The sequence below is a fragment of the Nelusetta ayraudi genome, unplaced genomic scaffold, assembly GCF_046127955.1.
Source record: "Nelusetta ayraudi isolate G7.1 ecotype Tasmania unplaced genomic scaffold, CSIRO-AGI_Nayr_v1 ptg000027l, whole genome shotgun sequence".
Taxonomy (NCBI): domain Eukaryota; kingdom Metazoa; phylum Chordata; class Actinopteri; order Tetraodontiformes; family Monacanthidae; genus Nelusetta; species Nelusetta ayraudi.
The window spans coordinates 3041012-3061442 of NW_027466077.1; the positions used below are offsets into that span (position 1 = coordinate 3041012).

A 20431-nucleotide genomic window follows, 5' to 3' on the forward strand; every position below is an offset into this window, starting at 1 on the left:
CCCCTGCACAGGAGTCAGGCCACCGCTAGAGGGCAGGATACATAAAAGAAGTAAGAGCAAAGACCTGTGTGTTGATCCTGATGGCGCCTATTGATGGGATCTCATAGTAGTAACCTGAGGCAGAAACAGCCAATCAGATTGTGGAGTCGACACATTCAGAGCCGCTGATCAAACAAACGAAGGTCAACATGCACAACAGAGCCTGAAGCCGCACACACAGCAAACAGAACTAAATATATTAAAATGTTGCATTGAAATGGACTTCCATAGATTTCCAACGTCTCACGGCAACAAAGGGGCGCAAAGAATCTAAAATTCTGTACATTCCTAAAACGCTCACCTTTGTTGGTGCAGGCCATCGACTTGATCGGCCCTTTGTCGTAGTTGTGCTGGCCCACGGAAAACGTAAAGATGCGCACCTGTCGGCGGGAGGAGAGACGGCGAGGTTAGAGGAAGCAGGTCCGGAGAGCGGGGAGAGAAACGAGAAGTGCGCTCTCTGCTGTCTGCACGGTGCTACCGCTTGGTCGAGGTTGGAATCCTTGAAGATCTCCTCGGCCTTCTCCTCCCCTCCGTCGGTGAACAGCATGATGATCTTGTTGCAGTTGGCCCTTGACACGTTCATCTGGGGGGGGGGATTTGCATCGCGTTGTGCGCAAAGGGTAAAAAGTTGAGGAACTGGGAGTGAAAAGTATATTTCCTTAAAAAATAAGCAAATACATAAAACGAGCTGACTGTAATGGTGTGGGGGAGCATCGATCTGATTAACACAAAAATACCTCTGAAGAAGAAAAAAGACAGCTGTAATCTCTACAAATGACTAGCAAAGGTGCACGTTTCATTGTAATGGAGAAAAAAAAAGTCGATAGTCTACAAACGACCAGCAGAGGTCAGTATGAGCACATGCTTTACAATAAGGAAAAAAGCGGGAAAAAAATCTGTAATCTCTACAAATGACCAGCAGAGGTCAGTATATGAACAAGCTTTGTTGTAAGGAGGGGGGGATCGATATGTCTCTACAAATGACCAGCAGAGGTCACTATATTCAAACGCTTTGCTGTAACTCTACGTCTCCATTTGAAGAAGTTGCAAAAAAAATAAAAAAATAAAAAGATGAGATGAAGACAAATTATATCAGGCTGTTAAGTGGATTTCACAGGATCTCATCATGCCTCTGGCTCCGCGTTTCCGAGAACAACGTTACCCTGCCCACACTCGGGTGGCAGACGCATCGTTCACGTCCGCAGCAGCAGCAGCAACAACAACAACAACAACAACAATGTCGTCGTCGTCGTCATTGTCACCTGTGCCAGCTGATCAAAGGCAAGCTTGAAGCCGGCCTTGTAGTTGGTGGTGCCCTTGGCTTCGATCTTCCTCACGGCATCCTTCAGCACCCGCTTGTTGCGGACGTTGGCCTGCACCAGGTTCTGGAAGCAGGAGGCGTACATCGCCGTGTTGTTGAACTGGAGGGGGCAGAGGAGGGAAGTCGGGGCGTTGGGAAGTGGAAGGGGAGGAACTTGCACATATTTCTCTCTGTCAAATATGTGGCCCGTCGTGCAACGGAGGTCATGCAGGGTCCCCTGAATACAGATCTCAACCGATTCCATTTGACATTATAGCCAAGAATAATAATAAAAAAAATACGACGACACATGTTTACGAAAAAAAACAAACAAAAAAAGAAGATGCTGTTCAACTTCTCGGCTTTGCTGCTGCAAAAACCTGCCGCGCATGAAATGAAATCAGTTTTAATCAAATCTGCACAGACCGAAGGGAGCTGGAGGAGGAGCAGAAGGAAGGATTGGCAGGAAGAGACGGGAGGGATGTGAAGACGGAGGAGTAAGAAGGTACAAAAAACAAAACAAAACAAAACAAACAACAGTACAAACAAAGAGCAAAAAACAGAGCTCGATTAATGAGGAAACAGAGTCAGTGTTCTTCTCAAACCTGTTTACAGAGTCCAAGCCTTAAAGTTGCACAAGATTAATATTAGTGAATAGTTAATGTGGAGGAACAGATGGAAAGAGAGGCGCGCGCACACACTCACACACGCGTCTAAGCATGACTGGGACCAGGCTCATTACTACGCAGCATCTGTTTTGGACTTGACTGCAATCCCAATCATGCTCAAAACACACACACACACACACACACACACACACGCTCGCGCGCGCGTGCGCATACATACACACACACACACACACACAGTGTGTTTTGCGGCAGTTTCTTCTAACTCATACCATCATTATTTTACACTGTTTTCATTGCATTACACAAAAAACAAGCAAAAACAACATCAAGCTACTGTAACAACACACGGTCTCCGTTTGCTCTCAGACTGAAGGCGACCTGGATGGTTTTACTCCTAGTGGTGACTGCGGGCAGAGTTGTTTTTTTTTTTGTTTTTTTTTAACTCGATTCTAAAAAGAGACGCGTCACTCTGGTCCTGCGCAATCTAATTTCCCGGAAAGGACAAATGTGATTTAGTGAGAGGGTGAAACGCTGACATTCCGGCAAACTGGAGTCGCTGCTTTTCATTACTCAGAGCGCAGAGGCCAGTGTCTTTTCCCACAGCGGATATTAAAAAAAACAAACACTTGAAAAGCCGGGAGGTCATTTTCACTGGCCGCCCGAGATTGCTGGCGACAGACGGTGAGGGAGGGACAGATTACCGCCATGGGAGGGGGTGGGGGGCTGATTTTGACCTTTGACCTCTGAATCAATCAGGCCAGATCAAGTCCAAAGTGCAAAAGTATCACAAAGAGATATTAGCAGATGTACCAGCTGTTCCTGAGACATTTGCTCGAAAGGAACAAAATGCTCCTGCAGCCTCCTCCTCCTCCTCCTCCTCCTCCTCCTCCTCCTCTTCCATCACTCCATCATCGTCGAGCCAAAGGAGGGAGACCACTGCAGACCGCCTGAACGACTCACTGCCGTGGAAGCAGCAGCGGCACTTTAAACAATGACGAATGGACGCCCACCCCTCTGACAGACGTCAGTAAATCCTCAGGATTTTCACTTAGTGCCGGTCGGGGCTTCTTCCATTACGGGCCGCTGAGTCAAAGCGTCCATTTGTCAAACTTATCATGTGACATTTCAGGGTTTTACTGGCGCCGTGTCATCGGCTCGGATTCAGCTCCGATGATCAGGAAAGAAAATAAATAAATAAATGAATGAATAAAAACACCGGTTTGAGTCAGACAAGTGGACAGCCCCAGCGTGCACGCATGCCTGCACACACGGAGCCACAATGAGGATTCATCCATGTGCATTGCGTCAGTGCAAGGTCACTGCCGTGTTCGAAAAACTGTATCCGGGGACGGATATTGCGGGATGCAGAAGCCTCAACACTGGACGATGGTCGGAACAAAGAAGAAAAGGTTAGTTGTGCAAAATAAAGAAATAAATCAATAAAAATAAAAACTCACATAGATCACGTTGACGTAGTCGTCGTCGGAAAGCGTCTCCAGCATCGTGTTGACCGACATCTGGATGAGTCGGAGGGTGAGGCCTGAAACACTGCCGCTCCTGCACGATGGGAGCAACAAAAAAAATCCAATAATAAAAACACAATAATGTAATATAATAAAATATATATACAAATGAAATTTAATACAAATATATTTAGAAAATATAAAAACTTAAGAAGATGAAGATGCGGTTGGCGACTCTCTCTGCTTTCCGGTTGCAGCAACCAGACCAGAGATTAACAAAAAAACAAAAGGACAAAAAAACAGACAGCACCGAACTGTGTTCTGTCAGTTTTGCCCTTTCGATATTTCAAGAAAACAGAGACGCTCCTTCTTGCGTGATCAGGCCTCAGATGGACGGTCGAGGTCAGTGTGACACTGAAATCTTCTGCCCTGCAGGCTGAACCGCAAACCCAGAGAGTCAATCTGATCACCGGATCTCAGCAAATGAGCTGAAAAAATCGTAAAGTAAAAAAAAAGAAAAAAAAAGAAAAGTGCCTGCCGGATGGACGGATGGACGGACGGACGGATGGCCGGAGAGCAGCCACGAGTCAGCACAAAAGAAAATAGAAAAGTGAGTGTGATGTGAGTCACGAGGTCGTCACTCACCCGTCCACCAGGATCATCATGTCTTTGGGCGACGCTGCACCCTGGATGTACCTGGTGAGTAAGACCAGAAGCAGAGGTCGAGGACGGTCGAAGACAAAAGAGGGAACACACACAAATAGAAGAAGCACTTTTAGCAAGTAGAAAATCCTCTCTTAATATCAGTTTGTACATAAACAACATCGAACAAGGACGTTGAGACGTAAAGTATTAAAGATGGTTACGCCAGTTGTTGTCAGGCTGTGTAATACGGCAGCCCCTAGTGGTGCTGTGGTCAAGACCGCACCAATCGAGAGCAAGACATTATCAAGACTCATAAAATTAAAAAATAAATGAACAAGGAGTCGGGGGCTGTGTCACTCAGGGTGTCACAAACAGAGCACTGAAGGGCAGCGGCTGGATTCTTTTCCGTTATTGTCGTGTCATTGCAGCGTTGGCTACAGAATCCTGACCGGTCTTGATCAAAAATCCTGAGTCCGTCCAGTCTGAGACCGAGACGAGGCCGAGAGAAAATGCCTCAGAGTCTGAGACGACACTGAGACCCTTAAAAAGTGGTCTAGGGACTGAGACCAATCTCCAGGACTACAACACTAGCCCCTAGTGGCCCTCATCTGTCTCTGCGATGGCATTTGTTACCAACCAGAATGTAATATTCTCTAACGAGGCCCCTCGTTCCATTTCCTTCATAAACAAAACTCTGGTGTCTTTCTTCACAGTCTCTGGCTGAGAAGAGGAGCAACTCACCACGGACGTCTGCGCACATCGTAGAGGTCGATCTTGGTTGCCAAGTTGCTTGTATTTATCCAGGGAGATGCTGGTGGTGGGCAGGAAGGGGCGAAAAATAATCACAGTACGTAAGTGGAACTACTCGTGTCTCTACTTTGGATTAGTTAAGATTTAAACGGTTTGTTTGAGCCTGGGCAAAATCTTGGCAACGTGGTGCTTTTGGTCTGGAAGCTATGCTAGGAAGCTACACTGTCGATCTTTTTCGTACAAAATAATAAAAAAAAAATCCTGCGGGACATCCCAGCGGCGCCACCAGCTGGCTGGCTGGCGGTGCCTGCTCACCTGGGTAGTAGCGAGCCAATCCGGTGGCGGAGCCGAACACCTGCCAGAGGAGCGACGGATCTTCCTCTTTGTTCTTCCGGAAGACGTCCTCCAAGGCGTCCGTCCAGTTGAGCTCATTCAAAATAATGTTGGCTGGGGAGGACAGACAATACACACACACACACACACACACACATACAGAATGAATTAGTGAATTGAGTCATGTTTCTTACAAAACACTGAATTGTAAAAGAGAGAAATCACTGAAGAGACAAATGTCAAGGCTTTTTGAGAACCATTAAGTTGAAAAAAAGCTTTTTTGAAAGGAAGATCACACGCACGCGCGCGCACGCACGCACGCACGCACACAAACAACACACACACACACGAGCCTCTGACGTTGACTGCCAGCGCAAAGAACTCCTGAGAGAAACTGCAACTGACGTCAATCTGCTGCGATAAGATGCCAACATGTCGCTCTTTTTTTCCTTCCAAAACATCTTCAAAAAGAAAAAACAGAAAAACAGAAAAAATAAAGATTCAAGGCGGGGGAGGGAGGGAGTGAGGGAGGGAAGCAAAGGCTAAGGGAGCAGAGCGATACAACTCGATCCTTCCGGGGGGGTTGGATGGAATCCTGCTGCGGTCGCTCCGTGGGGGACGGACGAACAGTAAACGTCTTGTGCACCCGTTTGTTTGTCTGCGGGGAGCTCCGCCCACCTCCGGCGCTCCCACAATCTGGTTTGGTGGAAACACGGCGGCGCTCAGCCTGGGAGAGTGGGCCGCACGTCCAGGAGGCGCTGGGCATGACTCATACTAGCGAGCATGTGTGTGTGTGTGTGTGTGTGTGGGGTCTGTGAGAACACCTGGATTAACAAGGACAACAAAGACGTAAAAAGAAGAAGGAGGAGGAGGAGAGGCGTGGGCGGCGAGATGGGCGGATGGGAGACAGGGGCTCCGCGGGGGCTTCACCGAGGGCGAGGCGCACATGAAAGGAGACGCAGACCAGGCGCCTGGCTGGAAGTTAGTTACAGCTGATTAATGTGCAGCGCCAGGAGTCGGCGACGCTGGTTGGGATTTGTGGTGGCGGAGCGGCAGGCGGAGGAGAGGAAGAGGAAGAGGAAGAGGAGGAGGAAGTTCTGCTGGGTTCAAAACTGAGACAGCTTGACTGTTTTCAACTTGAGTCCAATCAGAAGCTACACGCTACATAATGAACTAGACCAGGGGTGGGCAAACTTTTTGGCTCGTGGGCAACAATGGCTTCTAAAACTTGCCAGAGGGGGCCGGAGCAGGAGCAGATGGATGGAGTGTGCAACAAAATATCTGTCTTTGAAGCCCCACGGTATTTAGCTTTTAAAACAATGATAAAAAAAAACAGCTATTTTATGACTTCCTATTAAATTAATTTCTTCAAGTTTGGCGGCAGGATTAAAAAGCCTCACGTTTGCCTATGCCTCAACGAGATTTTTCCATGTTAATGTTTAATGTTTTAATAAAATGTATAATTATTATTATTATTATTATTATTATTATTATTATTATTATTATTATAGCTAGATAGATGCATCAGAATGGCAGTTTCAGTCAGACTCACTGACTTGACACAACGCCCCCTGCTGGGCTGGCATAGTACCACTTTACTGTAGCTTGCTTCACCTTGCATGAAGCATCAAGGACAGGAGTTCCATTCTCGCCGGCACGAGAATGGAATTTTGAGGCTTTTGAATTTATGAGGCTTCCAAGATGGCGTTTTGGGCTTTTGGCCTTTTGACTGCAAGACAGAATGCATTGATGAATGAAAAAAAAAAAAAAAATCATCCGTCGATTCCGTTTGTTTGAAGCGACTGAGGCAAAGCTGGAGATGGATTGAAAGAGCGAACCCATCCAACGAAATGGAAGAAAAAAATCTTTTACCCAGTTTGACTTGTGCACTCAACGTCCTGCCCCTTCCCTTCCCCTCTCCACCTCCATCCCCTCACCAGAGACCTGATCTGGTCCTCTGTGGGATAAAGACCAGAAGAGTTCAGGCCTTAAATGGCTCCGTCGTGTCTCGATGATAAGTGCCGACAATTTGCAGCGGACCTGATCTCCGGGGCTCCCCGAGGACCAGCCGTAATGGACGAGTCCTGCCCGTTTCCACGCACGCCGTCAGTAACAAGACCTCGCAACTGAAGGAGGAGGTGGAGGAAAAAAAACACTTTTCAGACAAGCATGGGGTGTTCTGTCTGGCCGTCAGACACCTCGGCGGGAGGAGCTCGTGAGGAGTTGGCTCGTTAGCCAAGAGGGAGATGCAAAATGAACGAGCGTGTCCTCGCCCGGCCTGACTGCTGCGCTGCGTCTCTCCCAGAGGAGTTTTGCAACCAAGACCGTTTGGAGAAAGACCGTGCTGGGCGTGACAAGGCCAAAACACATCAGAATGTCAGGAGAGAGACACGTCCGTGCGGCCAGCAGTCCATCGGCTACTGGCTTCAACTCAGCGCGATGGAGGGAACTACCAGCTTTGGTTCCCAGCACAGCGGAAGAGAAAGAGCGAAGTCGCGTCTTAATCTGAGCGTCGTGCGCCGACACGTGGCGGCGCCGTCTGACACAGAGGTGACGGTCCAGCGGCGCCGCGGGAGCCAACGGCTTCGCGATGAGTCGGAACTCTGCGCGTGAGGAGGGACACGCAACAGACTGTGGGTGTTCTGCGGCCATAGGGGAGACTTTGTAACACACACACACACACACACACACGCACAGACACTTTGTATTAAAAAGGTGTCAAGGCCATAAAGTTGGCAGAAGCCACGTTGGTCATTATAACAGCCAGGGGGGACACAGGATTACTCACTGCACACAACACAACACAACATAACACACACATACACATACACAGACACACACAGAGAAACACAACATTTCCCAACATCACTAGAATTTTTCAGCATTCCTGGCAAAAACAAAACAAATTGTTTAGAGTGAGGACGGCCCCTTCGTGATTGGACGCAACATCGATCGATCGTTCCGAGCGGACCAATCAGAATCTTCAGTGCCAGTTTAGAGAGACGAAAAGCAGAGGAGTCCAGGACAGTGAAACAAAGTGGGTCTTATATGGGACTTTAAATTTGCTCATACGACTTAAAGGAACTTTTTTTGTCTTGTCATCTGCTTCCAGTGCCTTCTATCAGAACATGATTAAACTGCAGTGATGCCTCTGCATGCAGAGATAATGTACAACTTTCCTCGCAGCTAAACGACTGTTTGAAATATCGCCGTTCCCGTGCTGAGGAGACTTATAATTTGAATACTGGGGAAGCGACGGCCTGGGAAGGCATCCAGCAGGCGGCCAGACGTGATGACGAGGTGTGAGAAGGAGAGGAAGGGCGTTCAAGACTTTTGGCTGTTTGTCGTCGACTCCCGAGATACGAAAAAAAAAAAAAAAAGTGAGAGAAGTTGCGCAAGAGTGAGAAAAAACGGGAGAAAAAATACATCATTTACATGCCGTGAGCTTTTCTTGCTTTGCTGCAGGCGTTGAGACATGGGCCCAAACACACACACACACACACACACACACACACACACACACACAAACACTCCCCCTCCGCACACACACTGTGTCAGAGTGCCTCAGCGCGTCACAGCGTGTGTGTGTCCCGGGATGACAGGTGCCACACAGCGTCCATGCAAACGGGCATCAGACGAGCTCTGGATCGGCCGCCGCCGCTCGTCCTCTCATCTCCCCTCATCGCGGCCACGCCGATCTGCCTAATGAGCGGGAAGGCATGCCTTCGCGGCCATGAGATCCGTGCGCGTGTGTACAGTAGGTGCACGCCATGCGACACATGGAGACGCACGCACACACGGCTCTCACTCAGTGTTTCTTCAAGGCTGCTCATCTTCTCCCTTTCGCTCAAATCGCTCTCGTAAATAAAACTCTGATTCATCTCCAGCATGCGCGCACACACACACACACACACACACACACACACACACACACACACACACACACACACACACACACACGCACTCGTTTGTGAACACCACGAGGACTCCCAGTCCAACCACCCACACCGGATCAGCAGGGAGGAAATAGATTCCGATGGTCGGACTAACAGGGGGGGAAAAGAAGCAGGCAGCAGCAGCAGAAAGAGGAGCTCTTTATTTCCTCAGCACGCGCCGCTATTAATATTCCTAATAAGAGTGAAGCGAGGGAGGGAGGGGCTGGCGGAGGAGGGAAGGAGGGAAGGAAGGGCAGGCGGGCGGAGGAAGAGGATGAAAAGCATGAGGGATGGAGTGAAGAAGTCCAACTCAGGAGGGGAGAAAAAGGGACTTTAGTGATGAATGAAAGTGAGGCCGGCTGCAGGAAGATGCTTCCGCCTCTGCGCCGGGGGCGTGTCTCAACATGTGTCCCTCCCGCACAAAGACCCACAAAACACACTTGAATAGGCATCGTCATGGCAACGCCGACGGTGGCATTGATGCGGTAGAGATTTGAAAAAAAATAAATAAAAAATGCACCAACTTGCAACCATTCTTCTGCTTGATGCACTTTTCAGCAAAGGTATGCAAAGGTTTCAGCAAAGGTAAGTAAAAAACTCTTCTGCCCCTTTTGAAGTCACGACATGTTTGGCGACCCCCCCCCCTCCCCCCAAAACGTCCGGTGTTGGCTCCGCCCCAACACCACGCCCCGTTCCGGTTTCTAACCCCCCTTTCGGAGGCTGTTAACACGGGGCTAAATGTGCTGTAATTGTGTCAATGTCAATCTGAAAAATAAACAAAGCAAAGTCAAAGCTGGTGACACTTTGTTGCGGCTGCTCGGCGCAGCAAATGAAAGAACATGTTGAAAAATAAATAAATAAATAAATAGCAACGCAGCAATTAGTCTCGTGAATGGATCTGGCAACCTTTGCACGGACGTCCTGGTTTCCTGTCATTGAGCTCATCTAGCGGCTCCTCCATGTTTTTAACCTTCCCGAGAAGGAATGAGGCCGTTTCCCAGGAAATGAATTAAAAAGTCTGCGCACTCCTCCAAATTATATACATCCAGTCTTTCTGCACGTGCCCATGACGACCATTAGGGAAATTGATGCTGAGTTATGGATCGATAGCCAGACGGCTGCTGGCTCGCGGACCTTGTACAGCAGAGGGAGGTGATTCATCTGCCCAGGCTCCTGCGTTGCTTAATGGAGTGAACAAAATAAATATATACACTGCCAGTCAAAAGTGTGGACACACCCTATGAATTTAATGTCTTTTCTTTCATTCTCATGACCACTGACATTGCAGTTTTTCACTGACAGCATCAAAACACACATGGAATTATGTAGGAAACAATAAAAGTGTAAAATAACTCTATTTCAATTCTTCAAAATAGCCACCTTTCATAAAAAGCATATTTAGTTATTAAATGTGTTTTTCTTTGCTGCATTATTACATGTCTTGCTCATATATTTTGATGTCTTCAGTATCTATCTGCAGTGTAGAAAGGTGTGTCCAAACGTTACACTGGTAGTGTAAATGAAATAAAACTTATAATAATAACAATCCTTTTGCTAACCCATACGTCCTGCAGGGGGAGCCAGTCAAGAGTGGCAGCACCGACAGAAGCGTCACCAGAGGTCAGTGGGGTTCGGGGAGCAGCTGGCGTCCACTCGGGGGCCAGAGAGGGAGGAGCCTCACTGTAGCGGCCCTTTAGCTTGTTAGCACGCTGGCTATATTTAGAGCGGAACGGGCCCGGCAAAGGGACCGCGAGGGTCCAGGTCAAGGAAGAGAGACGTCATCGCAGACACTCGAAGGCTCGTGTGTGTTATCACGGACTTACATCCTTCATATATGTCGGTGGGGATGTGCACGGCGGTGGTGTTGTACGAGACGAGCCGCCTGAAGTCCGGGTCGACCTCGAAGTCGTCCGGAATGTAGCGGATCCGGCTCGACGTCTTCTTCACATCCTCTGTCTGGTTTATCTGCACGAAGTAGAAGAAGATGAAGGAGAAGAAGAAGAAGCTTTTGAGTTTAGTGCAAAGATATTTTTGGTCTCCCTCTCTGTGTGTGCCTGTGCGTGCGTGCGTGCGTGCGTGCGTGCGTGCGCGTGTGTGTGTGTGTGTGAAGGGAACCATCGGTGTGTAAAAACATAACGTGCCTGCAGTTTCTTGTTACCCGGACTGACGAGGTGCAAATTCCGAGCCCTGACGGCTACGGACACGAGGAGCTGGATTTTTTTTTTTTCCTTTTAGGCGGTGAGACATGAAGCCGCGCCGCCAGATGGAGAGAGGGAGCGAGGGAGGGAGGGAGGGAAGGCGGTGGAGGGGCTGTCAGTCAAATACAGAGCGACATCACGGCGCTGCGGCTCTCTCCCGCTGGGAGCGCGGGAGGGAATTAGACGGTGATCCACATTTATAGGGGCAGACACATGACGTTTGTAGCCCGGGGATGCGTTCAATGTCTCACTCGTGTTTTTTTTTTGTTTTTTTTGTGTGTGTATGTTTTTTATTTTTGTGGGAGTGTGAGCCTCAAATGTGTTCTGATCCTTTTAAAGGGACAGTTCACCTCCCCCAAAAAGATGGTTCATGTATTCACTACTCAGTAACAAATGCCATTATTGATCGTTTTTGTCAAGCTATCCTGACAACATAAGTGCATCAACAGAGCGACAGAGGGGGAGAGAAACAGACAGACCGGAAAAGTGCAACCGGGATGTACTTACATCGTCTTTGGCGTTGTAGTAGACGATCTTGTCGAACTGCGGGTGAAGGAGAAAGAAAGAGAGGGAGAGGGAGAGATGGGTAAGGATGAGTTTAGGTGACCTGTGGCCCCCCCCCAAAAAAACCCTCCCGCAATATCAAGGTGCATGGTGTCGGTGAGACATCACCACAGCGGTTTAACTTGGATGTTCAAACTTTGACTTTGGATGTTCAAGCAAAGACATCACCAAAAGTAATACTGGAAATCCAAACACAATTTCACAGTTGATCTAGAGCGTCTTATTGAAAAAAAAAAAAATCATTTTCAGATGAATAAAATAAAAAACCCACTTCACTTCATTTTCGAATCTAAATAAATCAAGTGTGACAACAAAAGAATTTCAACGCAATACCATTAAATCTTAGACGCAGCTCACCAAGTTAGGCGATTTTTCCAACAGGCCTGCGGGCAACTCATGTGGTCCTTGGGGGCTACCTGTTCCCCAAGGGCACCGTGTTGGTGACCCCTGGTTTAAAATAATAAACGTGAGCCACCACCACGGTCCTACCACCGAGTCCCGCCCTGGTCCACTGCAGGACCAGCGGCTCTTTGTCTGTCTGACGTAAGTGGTGCCACCTTGCTTTCACACTGCTGGCTGTCCTGTCTGCGCATGGCGCTAGCAGGGCGCTAACGACTTAGCCTGACACAACGATGCTCCCCCGCCCCCCCGCGGCGGGGCCGAGCGCGCTCGCTTGATTCCCACCACCTGCACGCTGCTGCAACCGAGCAACCGAGGGCGACCTTTGACCCTCCTCTCTATTGCCTGTGCATAAATTGCTTGTGATCATCTGCACCTTGGCTGCAGCTGCGTGGACGAGCTGCTGCAAGGGGCCTTTATATTTTCCGCCCGTTTGTGCAAAAGGCAAGCTATGGCCTCACAGCGAGTTTGCATGATCTCTTGTTATCCTCATGAGGCTACATGGCTTCATATAAAGTGAATGAAGTTGTTTTAAAAAGCTGCTGTCTTATCCAATCAATAATCACATGCTTAGTGGAGAACTCCCCAAAAATAAATAAATAAATGAATATATTTTTTCTTTGTTAAGAGATACATTGAATATTTGTTCTGAAGGGAGAAATGTAATCTTTTCCTTCCACAAAAGAACACTGAACCTTTGGTCTGTATGGTGAACTCTGGATTATATTTTTTATTACTCATTTACTCTCAGTAAAAGACAGAAATTGAAATTGTATTCAGGTGGAGAACTTTGCACCTCCTGTGACTATGGTGGAACACTCCCTTCTGGTAGTATTTTGTGTTACTATGGACCAAAAAGGAGGATGGTGGTACCGCTAAGGACATCTGCTGTGAGCATGTAGAACCCTCCTACACCCACATTTGTCAGCTTATTCTCAGTCTGTCTTCCATTTTGAACAATGTCTGGCATATTATTTAGCTGCAGATGACCCTGTCTGATGTTTACATTCTATAGATGCATTTCAGTGTATTGGTCTTTACAGAGAAAAAACTGTTAAAACAAAGTTTAAAAAAAAAGTTACACTAACACTCTTCCCTGATGTTTCCTGCCAAGTCGTTTTCCGCACCGACAACCTAGCGAGGTGACGATAACACAGCGCTGGCATCATCACACCCTTTACAGAATAGCTGCCGCTGCCACCGCTGCCACTGCAGCCACAACTAAAGTGGTGGAAAGTGAGGGAGGGAGGGAGGAAGGAGGGCAGCAAGAGTCAAGTCGCTCGAGTGGGTGCTCGAGTGGAGGCGTATTCATCAAAGTGGCACCATCCAGTCTGCGGCAGGTGTTTTTGCAGTTGTTAAAAAAAAATAAACTGAAAAATAATACTAAAGGCAACTATTACCTGAGAACTGGTTATTGTGTCCCCGCCAGCTGCAAACAGCGAGTGTGAAAGCGGTGCTAAAAGTTGCAGGACGTGATGGGTTTTGACAGTTTGTGCAGTCAAAAAAAAAGAAAAGATGTACTTTGTTAGTCAAGCTGGCGAAAAAAATCACAGCAAACTCCCTGCCCAGCTGGGCCTAGGTGTGGTCACTAGCCTAGTCCAGGTTAGACCCTTCAGTGACATCACAAAGGGCTGATTTTCAGAAATGTGACTGTTAAGCACCCAATTTCTGGCAGGCAAAGAGGCAAATGGGAGAAAATGTGAACTTTTAAGAGATATGTTGCTGGATAAGATTTGCCAGAGTTCATTGGGAATTTTAAAATGCTGTGGCAGAAAACGGCGACAGTGAGGATGTTTGCCAATGTAGGTCGTGCAGAGGCACTGGTGTGAACCAAAACTGTGTCACGACCAGTGAAAATTTTCTTCAAGTTGCTTTAATTGGTTTCGATATTGCAGGAATTCCCAGAACGCCAATCCCCCCCCCCCAACAAAAAGAAAAAAATTAATTACGGTCGCTAAGCCAAGCAACCCCGAGCCGACGGAATAGAAAACTCATTTTGAAATACAGTGGATGAATGAACTCAGGCCCGGAGAGGACGCGTGTTTTCCTTGGCTGTTTACTTTGCGGAAAGGAAGCGTGAAGCAAAAAATAAATAAGGGGAAACTTTTTTAATAGAACGACCGCAGATGCAGAGTTTCTGACTTTAAGTGATGGGTGTTTTTTTTCTGCCCTTCTTTCTTTCTTTCATTCTTTCTTTCCTTCTTTCTTGCTCTCTTTCTTCCTTCCAGAGCCACCATATCAATAAACAAAGCAATTTGTCATTTTGTTAAGTGGCTGCCAAGAGCGAGAGGCTTTTCAGGCCACAGAGCAACAAGCAGGGGGGACGGAAATGTGCAATTTGCATTCATTAGGAAAGCAGCCTCCACTCAAACGCAGCGCAGACTCCCCGCACGGGACCACGGCGGTGCGTTCGGGGGCCGCGGCAATCATGCGGAATAATTGAACGCGTCGAATAACAGTACGCTGTCCTCTAATTACCTGTTAGCGGCGGGATTAATGGCCAATTTGTGCGTGTGCGCGTCTCATTCCCAATTATTTCTTCATCTTTTTTGCGCGACGCGTCGTCTCAAATAATGAAACCCAATCTGCCCTCAGTGTCACCATCAGGCCGCCGGTCGTCGGCGTAGTGGGACACGCGACGCCATCCAATTACCGCCTTCGTATTGGATGGCAAGCCGACACGTTTTCGTGGACCCCCGCTTGATCTGCAGCACGTAAATCAAAACATCCGATGGCTCACCTCGCTGTCGTCCATCCAGGCGTACTGCTTCTGGAACTTCTCGGCTTCAGCCACCAGGGTCTGCAGAAGAAGACAAAAACAAAAGATAACATTAAAGATAATGTGTTGGATTATGTTTTACATTCTGGACAAAGTATATTTAGCCTATTGGCTCCATTTCGGTTAAAATCATCATAATAGCTTCGCTAAAGACTGGAATTTTGTTTTGTGCAAAAAGCAAGACGACCAGGAAATGGAACATCTGCAGCGTGGAGGTGAGGGAGGGGGTTGATGGGGAAAATAAAAAAAACACGACAAAAACAATAGACGGTTTCACTTCAGGCTCAGCTGAAAAAGAGCGGCGCTGGTTCAGGAGCCTCCAGGCCTTCCACAGGTGTGAACACTGCCAGCACTAAAATTAGACCGCCACCCACTCAATCTTTGGCTAGATCTGGTCCTGATGACTAGGTTAATGGGTTTATAATGAGACTGGCTTTTAATCTGTACCTGGTCCAGAAAGGCGGCATACTATTAATTTCCCCTGGGAAATATCGAAATCCGTCTCATTCCTGGGTGTCAAGTCACGAGAAGAAAAGGAAAGAGAGACAATATTTGACAAGGGAGGGGGCAGAAGAGTAAATTAATTGATGAAAAGAGCAAAAAGAGGAAGAGGAGGATGAGGGGGCTGCGGTGATGTGAAAACTGGATGGCTGCAGGAGGCAGAGATGCAGATGCAGGTGTCGGCTCCCTCACACACACACACACACACACACACACACCCCATCTCAAGCTGATGAGGGGAAAAAAAAACTGCTTGCGGTGTATGTCGATGACATTTGGCAGTTTCTGTGGATTACTTGATGGACTGTGCAGAGATTGTCTATTAATCCCGTGTGAATCCAAGCTTGTCGTTTCCAAGGCTTCATATGTTTTAGGAAAAAAACTGCAACACTAAAAATTGTTGAAAGCTACAAAATTTAAGTTGAAGTACCAGTTATTTACCCCAAAGGATGCGAAATTTGCCCGCATTTGATCCATCATTCCCTGAGGGAGCGGTGGGCAGCAGCGGTGCCCCGCCCAGGAATCATTGGGTGATCCAACCCCCCAATTCCAACCCTGAATACTGAGTGCCAAGCAGGGAGGCAATGGGGACCATTTCTACAGTCTTTGGTATGACCCGGCCAGGGATCGAACCCACAACCTACAAGTCTCAGGGCGGACACTCTACCACTAGACCGCTGAGCTGATCATTCCCAGCTGTGATGCGTTTATGCCTCTGAAAGAAAGGCTGCTAAATGGCACCAGACTGGCGGTGATTCTGGCACAGAGTGGAGATGACGACGAAGCCTTCGCGCTGATCGACACGCCGAGCGCTGCTTCCTTCTACCGATTCTGCCGCTGAGATGTGCCGACCTGGTCTTTGGCTCCTCTCAGCCCACAGTCGCTGGTCTCAGGACGGATTTCCAGCAGCTGCATGCACACACACACCAACACTCTACGCTGGCCTGTAAACGCAGTCGCACACAGCAGCGGCAGCAACAGCGCTGGTTTAATGAGTGCAGATCAAAGGGGGTCAAAGGGTCAAAAGCAGACAGCTGCTGCAGCTTCTTGCAGCCGGAGACGTGCTGCAATTTGCAAAAAGTTGCGTAAGGATACGACATAGACACCGACAAATTGTTCTGCCTGCCGCACAATTTCAGAAACGGGCAGCGTGAATGAAAGAGGCAGCGATGAGCGACAGGAAGGAAAAGAAACACAAGAAAATGAAGAACAATGAGAAATGTTGTGCCTCAACTGTTTAGTTGTGTGTGTGCGTTTTTTAAACCTAATGTTGCAACACGTCCAAAATAGGTTTTAGGAGACAGACGCTGTCTCAACACATTAAGATAAGATCAGGAGCAGGAAAGACAGAGATCAGTCAATGAAGCACTTTCACTTGGCATCTTTTACGTGTTTGGCCGGAGAAGAACAGTTAATTTACTTGGAACGACGCAGCCGGGCTGCCGCGCAAAACACGCTCGCGCACATTACTCGTGTTCCCGGCGACCTGACGGGAGCGTCGAGTCCTGCCAAAGAGCAGCGAGCACGTGCGCGCACGTTCACATATGCGCAGACACGCGCAAACACCTGCAATCTCTCACACATGTGTCGGGACAGCGGAGGAAACATGAGCATCTGCTGTTGTGACTGGCAGCACTTGAGTCAGATCTTCTCCGCACAGCCTGCGCGGGGAGCCAGGAGAGTGAGACACACCCACGCACAAACACACGCACAAACATGTTGCCTAAAAATCAAGGGAGGATAAATAAAGTTTTGCGGCAAACAAAAGTTTTAAGAGTCGGGACAGGAAGTCGTTCCCAACGACGGAGCGGCCTCACAGGAATTGACGGTCGCTTCCCTCGTTTCCCGCCGCTAAAACATATGACTGAATGCGCGAGTGGTTATTTTCTTCCTGAGTTCTTATGCCAGAACCCCGGCGAATGTGACACAACGGACCTTTAAAGTGCGACTGAGCCCAGACGATTCATTGTGAGCCAATTTCGTTCAGTTTCATCGCTTAAAAACAAGCTGAGCTGTCTTTGATATTTCAAGCTGCAAAAAAACCAACCAAACAAAAGGGATTCTACACACACACACACACACACACACACACACACACACACACACAATAAAAAGACAACAGCGGCAACAGTCGTTTTGCAAGTCTGACAATGACACATCAGTCCTGCGGCACGGGGCGGCTGGATGGGAGCGAGCAGCATGCACGCATTCCCAAAAACGTGCACGCCGCTCACCGCTTGTCCCGTACTGTACGTCTGGGAATCTGATTTGAGGGGGTTATGGTGGGGGTGGGGGGGCGGCCGTGAGGACGCACAGGGAGCGCGACCGCTGGGCTGACAAAAAGGGAAGCAGTGGCGTGCACACAATACGTGCACATCGACACACTGCGACGAGTAGTGAGTCACTGGTAGCTGAATTTAGCTAATGACGCGTTGCGTGCACGCGCATGAGCATGCGCGCACATGAGCATGCGTGCACGCGCATGAACATGCGCCCACACACACACACACATGCATGCACACCAACTCTGTCCTTCCGAGTCAACATTTCTGGACATGAAATATGACCAGTTTCTGTTGACAGATACAGAAATAGGTGGTGTGTATTGTATTGCATTAACCAAAAAAATATGTATATTAATGACAATCGGGTATTTAGAAAGGTTCTTATATCCTTCACACAGATTGACAAAGCCATTCCAGGCCTCCAGGAGACCTCCCGCGGCTGACTGCGTGTATAAATAATAATATATTACCTCCTAATGGCATCAACGCAATTTATAGCCCTGTGGCTCAGGAAAGTAGAGCAGGAACGCAGCCGCTCTGGATCAACGCCCAGCAGTCTGCGAAATTATGTTTCAGCATCTCTACCTGGCACAGAGTCAAGAACTTTCAAAGTCCTCCCTGAAAAACTTCTAAAGGCCCGGTCCGTGTGCGACATCCAAAGGAATGCAGCGGCAAGGTAGAAGCTATTAGACTAAAAGCCTGCTGCGTTCTCACATCGAGAGAGGAGAGGAATTTATTTCATTTAAAAACATTTCTATTTAATTGACTGAAAGCAAAGCTTGCTGCTTCAACGGGGCGTGGTCAGTGACAGGAGCCCGACTGATGAAAGAGGTAACATCAGGTAACAGGTAAAAGGGACCAACATGAACGTTGTCTGCAATATGCTTTCTCACCATTGTACAGCCCTAAATCATACATAATCATTTAATTTGCATGGAAAAGATTTTGTGCAAGTTAAAGGCAAGCAAGGCCCAACAGCGCATAATAATAAAAATGGAAAATGAATTCCACTCCAGATGCCAGTGGCGCGGTTGAGGGCCTCTCGTGATTTTACTTGGAAAATATAGTTATTATCCTTTAATACACAGACCCAATACTGAACAATTTAAGCTTTGAAGCTGAACTGGGAAAATATAAACCAATCATAAAAGTAGTCGAAATGCAATCGCAATGCAGACGTGTGTCCCATCGTGCAGAACGGTGGTCGAGAAAAGTTATATCACCAGCAACAAAAAGTGCACATGTAATGTGTATTTCTGAAAATACAAAACAATTTATCTGTAATTATATATATATTTTTATATATGTTTTTTTTTTTTTTTTTTTTTACCTCCGTTTGTGTGATCACCCCCTGCAGACCATTCTAAGACACGGTCACATGACATGGTTTGGGTTTTATTTGCAGTCGTGAATCTCAATCGAATCAAAACTCCTTTAGGGTGGGGTCGTCTTTGTGCGGAGTGACAGAACTGCACAACAGGGCCCCAGGAACGTAATTCCTAAAAGTGAATGATGTTGGCACTCAAGTGTGTGTGGGCGTATATCGGTTTTCCGCTATATTGCAACGTCTTAATAAATCAACCTTGTGTGTGTGTATGCGGGCGTGTACGTGTGTCTACTCAGCCATCAGGACTTTAACAGCAGCCTCTAATGACTCACACTGTGTGTCACCCGGCTTTCGCTCTAATAACGCACTGGGAAACGGCGGAGATCGCCGACTTCCTTCTAATTACAGCCTGACACGCGACGCCGCGTTTTAGCACGAGGCTGCGTTCGCCAGCCCGCGGCGCAGCGTCTCACTCTGGACGATGCAACGAGCGCAAACAATCGCGGACGACGCCCGGTGGGAGTTTAAGGCGGGCCCGCGGAACCTCCTCCCCCTTCCCTCTGTCCACAAAACTACCAGGGGGGGGGGGGGGGTCAGGCCAGAGGAGCTTCATGACAGAGACTAAGATGGGATTGGAGTCGGTGGGAATCTTGTCAAGCGTTGCTGGCGCTGCCTAGCGACCAGGGTGTCATGGCAACCTGCAACATTTGTGGCCAAACACCGAGGAGAGCCGAAGCCTATCCTATCCCCACCTCATCTACCCCCCTCCCCGGTTTGGTTTGCCGGTGACGTCAGCGACCCACTGTTGCCGTCCTGTTGCCGATCTTGCAGTCTTAAGTTGAGGTCAACTTCCTGTACCACGACCACTGTGAAGGTTCAAGCACCGCGTAGGAACCGTCGCCTTGTACCATTTGGTCACTTGTGCGCATCCTGCAAAATAGCGCATATCGAAGTAGAATAGTATAGTGGTGGCAAGAGTTGAGCAACAGTGTATCTCCGAAAAAAGCTCAGCAGAGGATTCAAGTTTGCAAAGTGGCGGCATGTTTGAAAGTTGTAAAGTTGGAGTCTGAAATCATCCTGCAAACGTCCATGGTGAAAATGTTTCCAAGCAACGCGTACCCTGCGTAACCGTTTACCTGAGTTGCAAAGTTTTACAGAAAAATGGCACTGATGCCTGAATGGCTGTGACTGAAGCTCTGTCCAATCACCTTTCAGAATTCTCGCCTGGCCAAAAAAGGCCAGAGCTTTTATGATGGGGCTTTTTTTTTTTTTTACCTGATAGTG

At 48.1% G+C, this 20431-nt stretch overlaps 1 protein-coding gene across 3 annotated transcripts in view; it reads right to left on the reverse strand.

Annotated features, from left to right (window-relative positions):
* cacna2d1a (calcium channel, voltage-dependent, alpha 2/delta subunit 1a) overlaps positions 1 to 20431 on the reverse strand; it is a 75000-nt gene that overhangs the window by 28141 nt on the left and 26428 nt on the right. For all 3 annotated transcript variants that reach the window (XM_076030128.1, XM_076030127.1, XM_076030126.1), the window contains exons 4-14: positions 14996 to 15055; positions 11800 to 11835; positions 10918 to 11059; positions 5142 to 5273; positions 4818 to 4887; positions 4077 to 4127; positions 3426 to 3525; positions 1302 to 1460; positions 518 to 622; positions 341 to 419; positions 65 to 114 (exon numbers count right to left, since the gene is read on the reverse strand). In XM_076030128.1, coding sequence (XP_075886243.1) covers positions 65 to 114; positions 341 to 419; positions 518 to 622; positions 1302 to 1460; positions 3426 to 3525; positions 4077 to 4127; positions 4818 to 4887; positions 5142 to 5273; positions 10918 to 11059; positions 11800 to 11835; positions 14996 to 15055 — 984 coding nt within the window. The remainder of the gene's footprint in view (positions 1 to 64; positions 115 to 340; positions 420 to 517; positions 623 to 1301; positions 1461 to 3425; positions 3526 to 4076; positions 4128 to 4817; positions 4888 to 5141; positions 5274 to 10917; positions 11060 to 11799; positions 11836 to 14995; positions 15056 to 20431) is intronic.